Source organism: Rhamphochromis sp. 'chilingali' (assembly GCF_963969265.1).
Source record: "Rhamphochromis sp. 'chilingali' genome assembly, chromosome: 2".
Lineage (NCBI taxonomy): Eukaryota > Metazoa > Chordata > Actinopteri > Cichliformes > Cichlidae > Rhamphochromis > Rhamphochromis sp. 'chilingali'.
In genome coordinates, this window is record NC_137930.1 from 2,127,564 (window position 1) to 2,143,380 (window position 15,817).

The following is a 15,817-nucleotide window of genomic DNA, read 5'->3' on the forward strand; positions in this document are numbered from 1 at the left end:
CCACATAAGTAAATGTAGCTACGGTTAAAATAAAGCTACGGTAAACACACGGTGTGTTCTTCGTCCTGTAGCTTGGAAAAGAAAAGCAGCTTTTTCTCTTTCACAGGGTGTCAAAGGCTGCGGTCCTTCCAGATCACACCAGGTGTCCTTTGGTGCAGGGATGTAAAGGCTCACAGTGAGACCAGTTTGTCCGGTGCTGATTCAGACCGTTCGGTCAGATTTCACCCGCATGCTTCATGAAACTGTTGGGAAACTCTGCACGAGGAAATTGGAGGTTGCAGGTTTGGTTCACGACCTGTTCAGACGTTTGTGCTTCGCACTGATCGGCTGGTTTTGGACTTGAAGGACTTTCCTCCAACATGGAAGAAAAGCGAGGCGCTCCCACCGTCAGGGCTCCTTCTGGCCACACAAGCAGAAAGAATAAAGTGAAGTCGCTGCTTTGCTTTGGGATGCAAAGGTTGGCAAACAGCAGCTTCATCGCACACCGACCCTGATCTGTGAGTCTGCAGCTTACAGGAATCGACCAGTGAAAATCCGACTTTCATGTTCCACATCCAAACTGTCCGACGCCATCAGCCTCCATGAAGGAGACAAAGAGATTCAAAGACACAGAAGAAAGCAGGAAAACATCACGTGGTGAACTCTAACAGCTGTGAGCTGCTGTTGCAGAAACGTTGTTTTAAACTTCATGTGGTTAAAGTGGAAGTGAAAGGACGTATGAAGAGAAGCGGGTGCTGCTCTGAGAGGCTTCATCCCACTCGTCCCCTAACAGTGAGAAAGCCTCGGCAGGCCTCCGTGTTTCCCTGAATACATGAATGGGATGATGGGACGCTCAGATAAATGTCTTCACGGCTGCCGCGTCCCCAGTGATCGGAGAAAAGGGGATGAAAGAGGAAGGAAGTCCGTCTGGCAAAGGTAAACAAAAAAATCCCTTATCTGAACATTTTGATCTCTTTCAGAAACATGGGACCTCAGCGTGACGTAATGCAAATACGTTAATGCAATAACTGGGCTTCAAAATTAGGACCAATGGTGCTGCGTGTTGAAATCCATCTTTTATATACATGCACAGTTACTTAACCACGCTCTGTAGCACAAAGTAAGCCTGAGGGAGGAACGTAACCAAAGCTGTCACATGACTGTTGCTTCTGACATCTTTTTTTTTAACCCCCTTTTATTATTTATTGCTAATGCAGTTTTTTTTATTTATTTATTGCAGCCATCTGTTGGAGTAGACGCATCAGAGCCAGCGACACCAAGAGGGAGAACAAGCTGATGAGAAAGGTAGGCTCAGACTCTGGAGCTCCTGCAGGTTGTTACTGAGTAAAGGAAGCTCCACAAACTGCTGAACATACCGGACACCACCTCACACCCGCTGCATGATCTACTGCAGCAGGTTCCTTCAACTCTGCAGTAACAAGGACAGAAACCTTTCCTACCTGCTGCAGTTAAATAGATAACGACTCTCTCCGACCCTGTTTGCAGCAGAGGACTCCTCCGACGGGCGATGCAAAAGTTCAGTCTGCACACTTCATTTTATTTTACAGTAGCTGTAACTAACGATACATTAACAGATAAATCATGTAAATAAAAACAAAGAAGTGCAAGTATAAATGTCACTCTCATTATATGGGCTCATGCTTCCAGACTGATGAAGGTCTGGCTCCACCTTCTGGCAAAAGTGGCTCATAACAGCTTTTCTTTGTTTCTGCTCACGTTTGGTGGACAGTCCTGCCGGCAGCTCTCGTTTATAATCACATGCGTCTGAACGACATGCTGCGGCTTTTTTTTACCTCTTTTATAAGACGTGTGCTTCTTTGCTCTCATCGCTCTCTCCTGCTTCTTCTTCTCTTTTTTGAACATCTAAAATATTTTGATCTGTGTGTTGACCTTAAAAGAGCTGATCATCGCTTTCATCATCATCATCAGTTCTTTCTAAATCCTTGTCTCGGTGGACTGCAGAGATGCTTTCGTGCTCTTTTAATCACGCTGCCTTATGTAATGTGTACAGTAGAGATGTGTTGTGTCGGTGCGTATGAAGCTGAATTTGTGGATTAATAGTTGATAGTAAATCCTTAATTAGAAGGTCAGGAAGCAGACAAACTGTAACCGTGCAGGTGGGGACGTACAGACAGTAAATAAGAGGCAGAGCCTCCAGTTTTTAAATCCTGCAGGGACAGACATATTCATGCATGTCGACTGGGTGCATGTATCTTTAAATACCCAGCAGCAGTGGGAGAAAAGAGCCAATAAGTTAGCACATTTCTTTTCTTTTGTCCACTCATTCATCATTTAGCAGGTTTGGATGGTTACACTCACTTTGAAATGAAGTCATTCGCCTCAAACCTGCATTAATATATTTAGAAGATGCAGCAGCTGAAGATGAAAACACAAATCAAACGGCTTTGATGGATTTTATCTGTAATACCTGTGAGCTCATAGGGGAGTTTTTAAAGGGTTGTTCGAGAACAGTGTGACACAAACTTCTTTGTTGGTACAATTAACCGCACAGCACCGACGTTATTGCTCCCATAATTACATTAACCGCAGAAACTTGGACCATAGATCCGGTTCAGGGATGCCAAACGTGGCACATGTGGCACCATCCACCCGCCAGTCAGGAGGCCCGACTTTCTTCTTTTTATCAGGTTATAAATGTGTTTTTTATGCTCTAAAGTTTAACATGGGAGTCTGTGGGGGCTGATCCACACTAGGAACCAGACTATAGAATAGAATAGAATAGAATTGTGGACACTCCACACCAACTGTGTGTTGACAAATTATGTCAATTAGAGGAACTGCAACCTTCGTCTGACAGCTTGAACATATTACATTTTCATTGTTTTACTGGCCAACTTTCTTAAAGGCTCCTGGCTGAGTCTGTGTGAAAGCTGAGAGCTTTGGGGAGCCGTTCATTTGCTGTGAGCAATGCAGATCCAGGAGTTTATGATCCTCCACCTTCACCTGGTCCTCCATCCTCCCCGCTGGTCAGTGAATCCTCTTTGAGCATCTTAAGCAGCAGGGTTCACATCACTGTATGATTAATTAAAAGCCAAAGGCAGCTTAAAGTTTGGTGACTTAAAGGTCGGTGTGAGGTTTTATTCAGCGTGGGGGGCGTGGTCTTCTCACGGTGTAAAACATAGGTTGTTTTAAACTCAGCATCTGTGCACGCTGTCGTCTTCATTCTGCCTCCACCACAGGGGACAGAAGATGATGCATGTGACGAAATAAGGAAACTAAGGAGATATGAAGGCGACAGAGACGAGAGGCTACACCCCACCGGGGAGAGGGGTCCCTCATTTCCACCCACTTAGATTATTAAAAGTTTTTAAGAAAGGAAAGGTGAAGCACATCGCCGCCTCCTCCTCCTTTCAGTGAAGGTCAAAAGGTTATCTGCAGTCGGCCTGCCAGAGGGATCAGAGTGACCTGTGACATAACCACCTGCAACTTAAGTCCACTGGTCACCACTGCCTCTTTGCCTTGTGCTTTGTTCTGTTACTATCATAAAAATATTCTTGTATTTTCCACACTTGGTCGTCAAAATGAAAACCGTTCATGTTTTTCAGCCTCGAGCTGATTTCATCGGGCTGGAGATTAAATATCGATGTCTTAGGCTTTGATTCGGGTTCTGTAACCCACAGGTCCATCAGAGTAATTTACTAATTTAATTTAAAGTACATCAAATCAACAACTTTTTGCCAGCTTCTAATATTTTGTCCTCCTCCTCAGTAAGTCTCAGTATTTTGCAGGTGCACCTCCCCTCTCTGTTTCTAGCTGATATACATTCTTGTGTCATAAACTGATGGAGCGGGTCACCCGGAGCGCTCGCTTTGGCGTCAAGCCGGCATCTTCTGGTCCAGCAGAGGAGGAGAGTGTCAGACCTCAGCAGCTCTGATGAGATCCAGAGCCATCGCTGTTAATTAAATCTGCTGCTAACAGGAGACTCACTGGGACCGAGTTCATTCTGCACGAGTTCCACTTTATTCTGCAGCTTGTAGAACCTCCTTCAGCACCAATAACCTGCAGCGATGGTTCACGTGTGACTTTATTAGTCTGTCTCATCACTGTGGAGGAGTTTTGGTTGCTTCAGCTCGTTGAGGTTTGCTGCATCCGCTCATGCACAGCTCTCTGAGCTCTGCAGCAGCTCCGTTCTTTTCTTCTTCAGTCGTTCTGTTGCAGACCTGCTGCTGTGCTGGGATCTTTGTCCTGTTGATGACTCGGTGTGGTCCGAGCTTCAGCTGTGGGACAGTGACACACTGACTCTACAGAGGAGCTCGTGGTCCACTCAGATCATCCACCACTTAGAATCCCTTTACCGTGACCTCAAGTCTTAGAAAGACAAAGCTGATTTTTCGGCAACTGGAACAACAAACTGTTTTGCTCTTGAGCCTTTGAATTGCTTTAAACTGAATAAGGACACAGCAGCTGAATGCCTTGTGTTATATATTTGAACGCAAAGAGTACACAAGTGTTTATGTGCTCCTCTGGAAAAAGTCAGCGTGAAAGCGAGATAACGGGATGAATAAAATAAAATGAGGAAATAAAACGTGAACTAACTTTGCAGCAGAGCCGATCTATAAAATGGATTTTGAGGAGAGATTTAAAAGCGCACACGTAGCCAGGAGATATAAAGCTAAAGTGAAATCTTCCATCAAACGGGATGAATTATCTATCTGCAGTGTCGAGCCTCTCAGTTTACTCTCAGAGCGTAATGATGTGGAGTGAAACCAGCACCTGCTGGGAAGCACCGAGATGAATCTGAAAGCCGCTGCTATGATTAAAAACTCAGCAGAGATTCAAAGTGCGGCTGCTTTGCAGTAAATGGGCTAAAACGTGTTGATTCACAGAAACCTCTGCTGTGGTTTCACTAACGGAGGCTCCACTCAGAGGCTCCTCACACTGGAGCTAATTAGCAGAGAAAGGAGAGGACAGAGGCGGTTACACACCATGGGAAATCATTTCACAGCTCCCGCAGCAGCCCTGAGGGGGAAACGGTCAATGTAGAGAAAAATGTATACACGAGGAGGGATTACGTGTAATTACATTAGGCCGTAAATTATGCAGCCAGCCAGCTCTTTACTGCTTTATAGTGAGAAATCGGTCTGTTCTAACTTTGTTTAAATCATTCAGGGACATGTTCTTCAGACTGAAACCAGAACACTCGGCTCGCTCCCAGAGATCATTTTTAAAGGCTCTGGCTGTACGTAGATATTAAAATCCTGTTATTACCAGCTTCTGTCAAATCATTCATTTAATCCCTGAAGGATTTGTGCAGGGTTTCAAAGCCACTGCAGCTGTTTTATCATCTGATCTAAAAAACACAGAAGCTCCAATAATGGTGCAGTGAAGTGAGTTTATTCTTACAGGACAGGGCGCAGACCATCAAACAGCAGCAGAAAAGATAGATAAATTAATAAATAACTCACTAATAATTGAGAATAATAATCAGGTGAGGAAGAGCGAAGAATAGAGAGATGAAAAATATTCTTAAAACCAATTATTTAATGTGTCTAATGTTTGTTTTGTTCTTGAATTTCTGAGTTCATTCTCATAAATTTGCAGATTTTGTTTTCCTTCTAATAAAATTATTGTCAGTTTTCTTGTAAACTGACCATTTTCCTCATAAATGTGTAATTTATTTGAACAAATCTCATAATTTTACTATCTCTCATACATTTAAACATTCTCCTTATAAATTTGCCGGCTTTTATGTTAGAAAGGTTTCGTATCAATTTCCTTTTCATCCTCTAATTTTAGTTTTCATTTTTTTTCTGTTTTATTTCTTGGTTTGCAAGTTTCTCCACACAATATTTTACATTTTCTCGTAAATTTGCCAATTTTTCCTCGTAACATTTTCATATTCTCCTAAATTCTTATAAAGAGTGGAAAGAAAGAGAGCAACTAGTGCTGAACATTTGTTTGAATACACACAGCAGTTTAAAAACTGATGAAATGTATTTATTGGTTAAAAAAAAATCTATAAAACTGTAAATAACTTTGATAAATTCAAGTTGTTTTTTTCTTTTTAGCTTTCACTTTGGAAGCTGCTTTTAATTTGAAAGTGCTACACCCGGAAATTGCTTGTCACGGCGTCGGAAGTCGAGACTTCTATTTATTTATTTATTTTAAAATAACTTTATTGAACACACAATGAGCATACAACATACGGAGACTTCAATTTTTCATCTCTTCGCTGTTTTCACTCTTATTTTCAAAGTCTTGAATTTGGCCCCTCATGAAACACAAGCGCTTATATTTGGACCGATGACTGTTTTCTACAGTAATTTTAAAAGTTAAAATCTTTAAAAGCTGTGAAAATGTAAACTAACGGCGTATATAAATAGTTATATATTATAATAAATATAAAATATTTAGAATATTGATAAAACAATGGTTTCGTTTTATCGTGTAATTTCGTGTATCGTGTGATTTATAGTTCAGTGACACACTTCCCGTGTCTATATTTTCATTTGACTCCAGTCGGTGGTATTTTGGTGAGGGACCTCCCACGCTGAACTCCACTTCCGGTCGGCGTTTTTTTTGTTTTGTTTTTTTAAAAGATGGCCTCACGCGCTCAGGAGGTGTCTCTGCTCGGGCTGTGTGACGGAGAGATCGACTCCAAGAAGCACCGGTGCTCCTATCTGACCAACAAAGTAGGGGGTCGGCCGGACTGGCCGCCGGGCATCGCTGCCCGGTCACCGCGATGCGGCCGCTGCAGAGTCCCGCTAGTCCACGTGGTGCAGGTGTACTGCCCCGTGGACACGTCTCCGCACCACAGGAACCTCCACGTCTTCGCGTGCCCGGGAGCTGAGTGCAGCGGTCGGTCAGAGTGCTGGGCGGTGCTCCGCTCACAGTGCCTGGAGGCAGAGGTGCGGACACCCGGGCCGCCTGCACCGGCTCAGGAGGCTCCTATGCGGGTCACTGACTGGTGTGACACCGCTGACGACTGGGGGATGGGGGGAGAGGAAGATAATGATGGATGGGGAGGAGGTGCGAAGCAGAACACAGCTGTGAAGGAGGAGACAGGAGCTGCAGAGGCAGCAGGTAGGGCTGGACAGAGTTGCATTTTTATCAAAGATTTGACGCTTTTTTTTTCTCTTAAAATGTGAAAGTTTTATTCTAAAGGATGCCATATTTTATATATAGATTATAAATTCATAGCCATTTTTTCATTAATTTAAAGTTTTTCTCCTCGTGCCTTTGAGGTTCTTGTAAATTTGAAGATCTTTTCTCGTTACACTACAAAGGACCAAGGATAGAGGTCGTCTTTCAGCACTACTTCTTAGCCAACAGTTCATCTCAGGGTGGTTCAAACATGCTTCTTAGAGGAGCCCTGCCCAGACGCAGAACAGCCACTATGCAATAAAATAGAGATTTCAGGCCTACCATTCACAGAAACATCAAAGGACATGTATGCTTCAATAGCATCAGCTCCTCTGACAGCATAGTTAATAAAAATGACTGACTTCATTAATCCCATGCAAATCACACCTATGTGGAAGAACCCCGACATACTACAGAACAATAATATGATTAACTCCCCAGATTGGAGTAGTAAAGGAATTAAATACTTGGAACATATATTAGAAGGAACAGACTTTATCCCATTTGACAGACTAGTTTTACTATATGAGATTAACAAGAATAGATTTTCACAATATCAACAAGTCTATAATAAAAGGAAATTTAAGCCTAATAAAGTCAAATTACAAACACCATCGAGTGTGGTACAATTCCTTAATCTCAAAACCTCCAAATTCCTGTCCAAAATATACAAGATGCTCTCCAAAACAGGTGAATCTATATCTCTTCCTATTATGAAATGGGAGGCAGATCTATCAGTCAGCTTGGACCACCTTAACACACAGGTGTACACACAGGTGTACTCACAGATACACACTATGGCTGTCTCCCAATTCAGGGTCTGCAGCCTTAAAGTACGCATTTCAAGGCCGATTACGTCACAGCGGCGCGCCTAAGGCTGTCCCAATTCGAAGGCTGCTCGAAATGCGGCCCTCAAATGCGTCCTTCATTTCCCTGAATTTTAAGGATGTGGCGGTGTAGACTTCGTGGCCCAACATATCCCAGAATGCATAGCGCAGCGATGGGTGTGGATAAATTTGCAGAAAAAAAAACGGCGGATGAGGGGCGGCCGAAGAGTAAACTTTAAGTACTGAATATTATGTCACTTATTTATGTGCAAATGTTTAATAACGAAGAACATTAAACATTACTGTTGGCCACATGTCGGCAAAGTTATGTGACATTAGTGACGTTTGTACTAACTTGGTTTTAAAGCCTTTACTTTAAAATATACGCCGTCCAATAGCTGAGCTTAATCTTACAGAGAATGAGAAAGATTTTCTCCTTCATCTCTGTCAAACACAGCTGTATGACACGTTTCCAGTGGTTAGTATCATGGTTGCTAGGCTACCTGGGCAGCGCGACGGAGGCTTTTTTTTAAAAAACTTTATTGACAAACAACAGTATCAGCGCAACGGAGGCTAGACCGTCCCATTACACAAGCCTCGCACTTCCGGCCTTAGCGGTCTTTTAGTACGCGGCCCTTGAGGATCGTTGAGGCTGCGTACTTTAAGGCTGCAGACCCTGAATTGGGATACAGCCTATCTTGGTCGGCTGCTGTCTTTATCCTGTCTTCCTTCTCTCACACCAACCAATCACAGCAGATGGCCCCGCCCCTCCCTGAGCCTGGTTCTGCTGGAGGTTTCTTCCTTTTAAAAGGGAGTTTTTCCTTCCCACTGTCACCAAAGTGCTGCTCATAGGGGGTCATGATTGTTGGGTTTTTCTCTGTATTATTGTGCGATCTACTGTACAATATAAAGTGCCACAACTGTTGTTGTGATTTGGTGCAACTGAACTGAATTAAAAATCTCTTGTATTGTTAGTTCTGTGTGCTGCTCAGTTACATTTATTATTTGCTGTCATGTTAGCGTTTGCTGTGGTCTCTGTTATTATTTTCCTTCCTCGGCAGGCGTCTCTCTCCATCCCTCTTCTCCTCTATTTTTCCCTCCCCCTCTCTTCCTGTTAACCATCTTCACCTTTATTTATTTTTTTCCTTTTCCCCAGGCCTCTCTGTTATGGTTGTAATAATCCAAAATAAAGTGTATGGAAGTCTGAGACAGTGAGCCTATTGCTCAGCTCATCTCTGGTTCTAATAAATGATAAAGTGAAGCTCCTGTTAGAGTCAGACTGAGAGCAGGGAGCGCTGTAGTGCGAACTACCTTCTGACGGGCAGGTGAGGTCGTCTTATGGTTCTTTTTTTTTTCCCCTGACAGCTGGTGAGACGGACGTCAGCAGCCGTCTTTGTGACCTCAGTCTGGGGGACTCCCAGGAGGACGTGACCGCCTTCTGTCCATTCTTCATCAGCGTGGTGGAGGAGACGGATGTGTGCGGGGAGGACGGCGACCTGGAGCACGCTCAGGAGCTGCTGAGGGAGTACGAGAGGCGGGAGGGCGTGGCAGTGGGGGAGTTAGAGGGAAGCGGAGGAGGCGGGGACGAGAAGTATGAGAAGACCGGAGCCCGACACGGAGACGCCGTCTTCTCCAGGTTCATGAAGATTATCTCGGTGTGTCCGCAGCAGATCCTGCGCTACTGCCGCGGCGGGAAGCCGCTCTTCATCTCTGAGCCGCCGTCCAACGTGGCGCAGCTGGTGCCAGCGTGTGGCTCCTGCGGAGGATCCCGGACATTCGAGCTGCAGCTGATGCCCGCGCTGGTAAGCCTGCTGCAGGGGGAGCGCGGCGGTGCAGGGGTGGAGCTGGAATTTGGGACGGTGCTAGTCTACACCTGCGCCGACAGCTGCTGGACATCCAGGTCGGACTCGGCCGTGGAGGAATTCTGCTTCGTTCAAACCGACCCAGACCAGCAGCTCTTTGTGTGACGGACTAACCTGAAGCTCGCCGTCGCCATCATGGTGGGATCGCGGTTTATTTATACCCGGTCATGATGTCAGAAGATCAAAAATCTGAGGCGAGCTCGTGTTAAAAAAGGACCAAGCAGCAGCTTTTGTTACTTCAAGGCTTTAAAGGTTTTGCCTTAAAATGTGAAAATATAAGATGTGCCTTAGTCATCGGGCCTGGGCAGAGCGTTACAGCTGCTTACGGCCACACGAGGGCGGGACACTGAACCATAGCTGCTCTTATTGGTCCTTCAGACTTCATGGTGCTGAACACAGGAGCTCCAAAGACGACATCAACACGAGTGTTAGAAAAGATTAAAAGTCTCTGCTGCAGCTCGTTTGTTCGTCATCTTTTCTTTTCTAAAATCTTTTACTGCTGCAAACACAGCAGCAGCTGTCGTCATGCGCGAGTCATGCTTTAACTCCAAGCAGCTTCTGGTTGTTCCTGTAGAGAGGAATATTACCAACCGTGACCTCTGACCTCCCTGTAATGAAACGTTGCTGTTTCAGCGCACGTGTTGGTCGTCGGGCTCTGAAATCCTCTGAAAGAAAAGACTCGGACACACAACAAGTTTGTTTTTCTTTTTACTTCAACCGTAAACATGTTTCTAAAACGCCGTGTCACACCACAACAGTTCGGTCGAGAAGCGTCAACGTTAAACCGGGCGAAGGAAATGTAAACGAGTGTAAAACAAAGCTATAAAAATGTAAATCAGCTGAAGGATTTCAGGTTTGAGGATCAGATCCAGAGTATCAAAAATAGATTATTTGTAATTTACTGGCCAATAAATAACAGAATTTTCTTATTTTACGTCTGACGTTACCGATTGTTAGAATTATTATAACAAAGTTAAATTTCAGCCCTTTAATCTTCCTCCAATTCGCTCATGAAAAGTTAAATCTTTGGTTTGTCTGTGAGGTACGAGTCGGTTTCTCTCTAAAATTCCTGAGACAGACGAGGAAACGGTCATCTGACGTTTTCAGGCACTTGAAGATCAGTTTGGAGCACTTTGTGCAAACAGCAGAAGAAAAACGACGTTCCTGAGAGCGCTGGTGCTACTGAGGGCCTCCGCAGAACGGTAAGGTGCCGGCGCCGGATTTTGGCTCCCAGTCGTACCGGTCGGGTTGGTCGCCGCCAACCAGGCCACCGATGTCCCTGTCGATGATCTCGTTCACTGCAAACAAAACAGAAACGTTGTGGTCTGTTTATTCCAATAAAACAAACGTTGCTGAGCACCTGTGTCGGTTTGTTGGTCTCATGCAGCAACTGCGTCACCATTTGCAGACGAGTTGGATTCAGACCTGAGGCTGGACTCTGCAGACCTTTTGCAGATTAAGCAGTTAACTGCTTTGTTATCAGACTGCATGTAATCGCCAACTCGATCCCATTCAACTGCAAACTGAACCCGATCCCTGTCTTTGAAGGAGTGAGACTGCAGCGTGGTCGTGCTGTTTGGGAGGGGCAGCCCCAGCCAATCAGAGGGAAACTTTCTTGGAAGGGGGAGGAGCTAGGATGGCTAGTTTTGAACGATGCTTAACCTCAGGGGTTGCAGTGGGGCTCAGCATAAGAAGGAGGGATTACTCTGAGGTGTGACTCATGCAAAGCTACCCTCAAAGTGTACCCCGCCTCTTGCCCTATGACAGCTGGGATAGGCTCCAGCGCCCCCGCGACCCTGAAAAGGATAAGCGGAAGCGAATGGATGGATGGAATTTCAGCTTCTCTGCTGCTGTGTTGGCAGAGAAGCTGAAATTCACCAGCCATATTTTGATTTTTGGGCTCTTTGAGGGTAAAATTAAAATAACACGACACAGTTTACTGGACAGAGGTCAGTTTGATTTGAAGGCTCTGCAGTCACAATCAGTGCTTCAAGCATGACCTGCACCGATGGTGCTTTCCTTTCATGAAGGATGCTCCAGTCTCCATGAGCACTAAGAAGGAGTTAATAAAGGAAGCACTTAAGCACCTTTCCTTAGGTTTAGTTCTGATTGTGGCTGCAGACTCTAACACTTCACCTTCCCAGTTAGGAACTCTGTTACAGTACCGAGCACGGCCACACGGGGGCACAGCAGGACAAAGTGCTTTAAACGAATTCTCCAAACGCTTTAATCCATCACATTCAGCTCCCTGATTCACTCCAACAGCAACAAATTAAACAAACTGGCTTTCTTTAACTCCTCTGCTCTGCTTTTCTAACCCGTCCATTAAATACCAAACTGTTCCCACATCATGAAGCAGCAGGACTGAAATGTGCTGAGCAGGTGTGGCGGTCACACTGCAGTGCGCTCGTTATGAGCAGCAAAAGATAAAACTGAGTTCATCTGCAGAGCAGCAAACAGCTCGGTCTATTCATAGCTCTGCAGTGAAACCTGAGGCGCGCACACACACACACACACACACTTTAGAGTCACCGATTAACCAAAACAGAGGAAGCCGATATAGCCACGGGGAAACGCTTGCTCCACACAAAGGCAGGTTCTAACCTTTGAACCTCCTGTGATGGTGCTAACCACTGCACCATTGTGCCGCTCCTGCTGCTAGGACCTCAAGGACGACAGAAACCTTAAGCTGGATTTCCAGCATGAATGCAGACAGTAAAAGCAGGGTCCCAGGCTGTGTCCATGGCAACATCACTTTATCAATCTTTTAATGAAAGGTCAGGTCAGGTGTTAAATTCTAATTTAGTATAAAAAAGTACCAAAAGTGTCCATCATGCAGGCACGGAGAACATTCATTATCCAGATTTTCATTTTTAATGTGTTTCAGAATCGTGTAAATACACTTCTATCAGCCACCGCACGCACACAGATATTGTATAACCAGTCATAGTTTTCTTACCGGTGTGCTGATGCGGTGAGCATAACAATGTTTTTGAACATCCTGAACATTAAACTTTATTATGTCGCACTTCTACTCTCTGCACTGACAGACTGATTTAAATATCTGAAATAAATCACATCTCCAAACCAGATCAATCTCTCAGGAGTCACATAACTCAAAAGCCACAAACTCCCTGTGGTGCCCTCCACAAAGAGAATGGGATGCCAGAGAAGCTCCTGTAGGTGCTTCAGTTTGTGAGCAGGCTGCCGTTCCTCTGGGGGGGGGGGGGTTCTGATTTTCGGGGTTTTAAATTCGAGCTGAAAGGCTATGGAGGAAGACAGCGTGAAGATCAGACGCCCCGAGGACAGCTGCTGCCTGTGCCAACAAATTTAACCTCCACCTGCACCATTCAGAGCAGCAAATACAGCTATTATTAACCCAGATCAAACGCAATACGCACGCACACAGCCAACATCACAGAGCGACAGAGTGCACACATGGTGTCACTGACATGAGAAGAACAGACTGAAACAAGCAGGTTTACGAGGTAAAAAGACGAACGCTGCTCATGCTTTGATACTTTGACTCCACCACGGCAGCTTTGCATCATTCAGAGTTCACAATAATCCTTCTTTATCTCATAATGAGTCTTTGTGCAGCCCCTCAGTTCAATCAGAAACAAGCAGTTTTAGCTCCTCCTCCTTTAAGCAAATTGGCTGCCCCTTAAAAAATAGCAAGTAGGTGGAGCTTCTGTGCCTGAGATGACTGTGTCACGAATAACTCGTCAGGCCTGGACTCTGCAGTCTATTCACACCTACAGGCCAGTGGACACTCTTTCAATGATGAGGATGTAACATCCTGGACAGGGAGGAACGCTGGTTTGAGGGCGGAGTCAAGGAGGCCATTTACGTGAAAAGGGAAAGACCGTCTCTGAATCGAGGAGGGGGCCTAAGGGTACATCTGTCACCATCTTACAATGCTGTGATTGCAGCCATTGCCCACCTCTCTGTGAATGGGACTCATGGACATCAGTGGTTGTTGATCAATGTTCATGAGAATTTGCATAATTAAGATGAAGGAACTGACCTCCCAGCCCATTGTTCCTTCAGTGGGCTGGAAACCTGCAGTCAGCTGAGACTGAAGACGTCACCTGATGATGACGAAACATTTCTCCCACAAAACGCTACGTCCAGATAAACAGAATCAACCTTTGGAGGTATCGTTTCATGCATCGGTTAAAACACTGGACTCCAGGTAAAGGACGCGCAGCTGGAAACACTTCACGCAAGTCGAGCTGCCCAAGATTCACAGAATTTACATACAATGTTACCTTTTTGTGATTTATATCGTTGTCAGGACGATAAATGTCTTATATCGGGATATGAGATTTTGGTCCTATCGCACAGCTGTCACTTCCATAATTTAAAATGATTAAAATTACTTTGACCTCACATCTGTATATTATGTTGATAAATATAAATGTATATTATTGTGAAAAAAACAGGAAGAAGCTTTTTTGTTTTTATCAAGAGTAAATCTGGGTCAACATCCAGCTTCCTACCATCATCCAGCGTGATCTCCTGGAGGCCTAAAGATCCCAGAGGCGGCTGCTCCTCCGGCTCCTGCTTGATGATGAGCGCCTCCCCCGGCCCGGCCAGCACAGAGTCCTTCTGGGGGTTGGCGGGTGTCACAAAGGTACTCCTGGGACTCAGAGACAGGTCCCTCTGAGATCCACCAGGGGAGGAGTGTGGAGGGACGGAGAAGGTCTGAAGTGGGACAGAAGAGGCTGGAGGAGGAATCGTGGTGATCTGAGGAGCCATGACGGAGGTCTGAAGGGGAATCAAGGTGGTCTGCGAAGGCAAGGAGACTTGGAGCGGGACCGAGGACGTCTGAGGATACATTAAAGGGGTCTGAAGAGGAGCAGAGGAGTGAGGATGGTGGAGATGGGGGTTGCTTTGGGGACCACACTGCACCAGGAGGTCACAGGAACCATAGTACGCCACGTCAGGACTGAGCGTGCCGTTGCGCGAGGCCGTCAAGCTGAAGCCAGGTGGATTCTGGGAGATGCGATCTGGCTCCCAGCGTTCCTGCTTGACTGTGGCGACAGCGGGAGGACCGTGGTGTCTGACTCCAGGCAGGTAGGTGAAGCTCTGCGTCACACTTTTCCTTCTCTTCCCGTTAGTGACGTAGAACTGGACCTGGACCGGCGACGTCGCCTTCTTATTGTACACAGGAACCTCCACCACGATGCTGGACTGGAACACACACACACGTTTATAAAACATGAGCATTTGTTGCTTTTCTGCTTTACATACTAATGCATTTTGTATTTTGGGCGTTTGGACCTAAATGATGTGGTTTAACACATGCGCTGCACTCTGATCTGCAGCCACACGGAGGCTCTGAGCGCGTCAGCAAAACGCACTTAAAAGGAAGGAGGAGGAGCTTCGGCAAGAAGGCTTCATGGCACTACGAAAAAGGGGAAACAGTATTTATATGAATGTCTGAAATTTATCGTGGTAACGCTGGAGGTTTCAGCTTGTAACTTCCTCTTTCCACTTCCTATAAAGGGAATCTTGGTCCCCATCTTAAGAGACGTTCAAATGCTCAGAGAAAAAACCTGAGCAAAATTCTGTGAGCTCGACACTTCAGGGCCCGAGGGGAGACTACAAATATTAGACCCAAATATTTTCCCTCCGCTCACTGTGCAGCCGGACATCAGGAGGCAAACAAAGAAACATTACAGCTGAAATCACACTCGGACACCGAGAAGCAACAAAAGCACGTCGCTGCATGCACTGACGAAGATCAACGCACCAACACAACTGAGCAGGATCCTGCAATAAAACTAAGATCGCAGTACCGTGCTGCTATGAAGCAAAAGTACTCCGGGCAAAAGTTTCTTCATCCTGAGGTCGAGCTGTTTTCAGTAAGCATCAGTCTGAGTGTAGAAGAAAGACGGCATCTCCACAGTGACACACCTCGCTGTAAAACCTCGGGAGGTTGCAGACGCCTGACTGCTTTCACTGATTTTAATTATGCTTGCAACACCATTTATCACATATTTAACTTAGAAAGACTTT

At 45.4% G+C, this 15,817-nt stretch overlaps 2 protein-coding genes across 2 annotated transcripts in view; one reads left to right on the plus strand and one right to left on the minus strand.

Moving 5' to 3' along the window:
* Window positions 1-5,364: 5,364 nt before the first annotated feature.
* pdcd2l (programmed cell death 2-like) lies at window positions 5,365-9,903 on the plus strand. Its single transcript, XM_080875111.1, has 2 exons — window positions 5,365-7,044; window positions 9,297-9,903. The coding sequence occupies exons 1-2, from the start codon at window positions 6,561-6,563 to the stop codon at window positions 9,896-9,898; spliced, it is 1,086 nt and encodes a 361-aa protein (XP_080731237.1). The 5' UTR covers window positions 5,365-6,560; the 3' UTR covers window positions 9,899-9,903.
* A 1,049-nt stretch (window positions 9,904-10,952) lies between these two features.
* LOC308392188 (nuclear factor of activated T-cells, cytoplasmic 3-like) overlaps window positions 10,953-15,817 on the minus strand; it is a 28,549-nt gene continuing 23,684 nt past the window's right edge. Inside the window, exons 9-10 of the mRNA XM_080875110.1 lie at window positions 14,296-14,989; window positions 10,953-11,091 (exon numbers count right to left, since the gene is read on the minus strand). Coding sequence (XP_080731236.1) covers window positions 10,973-11,091; window positions 14,296-14,989 — 813 coding nt within the window. The 3' untranslated portion in view covers window positions 10,953-10,972. The remainder of the gene's footprint in view (window positions 11,092-14,295; window positions 14,990-15,817) is intronic.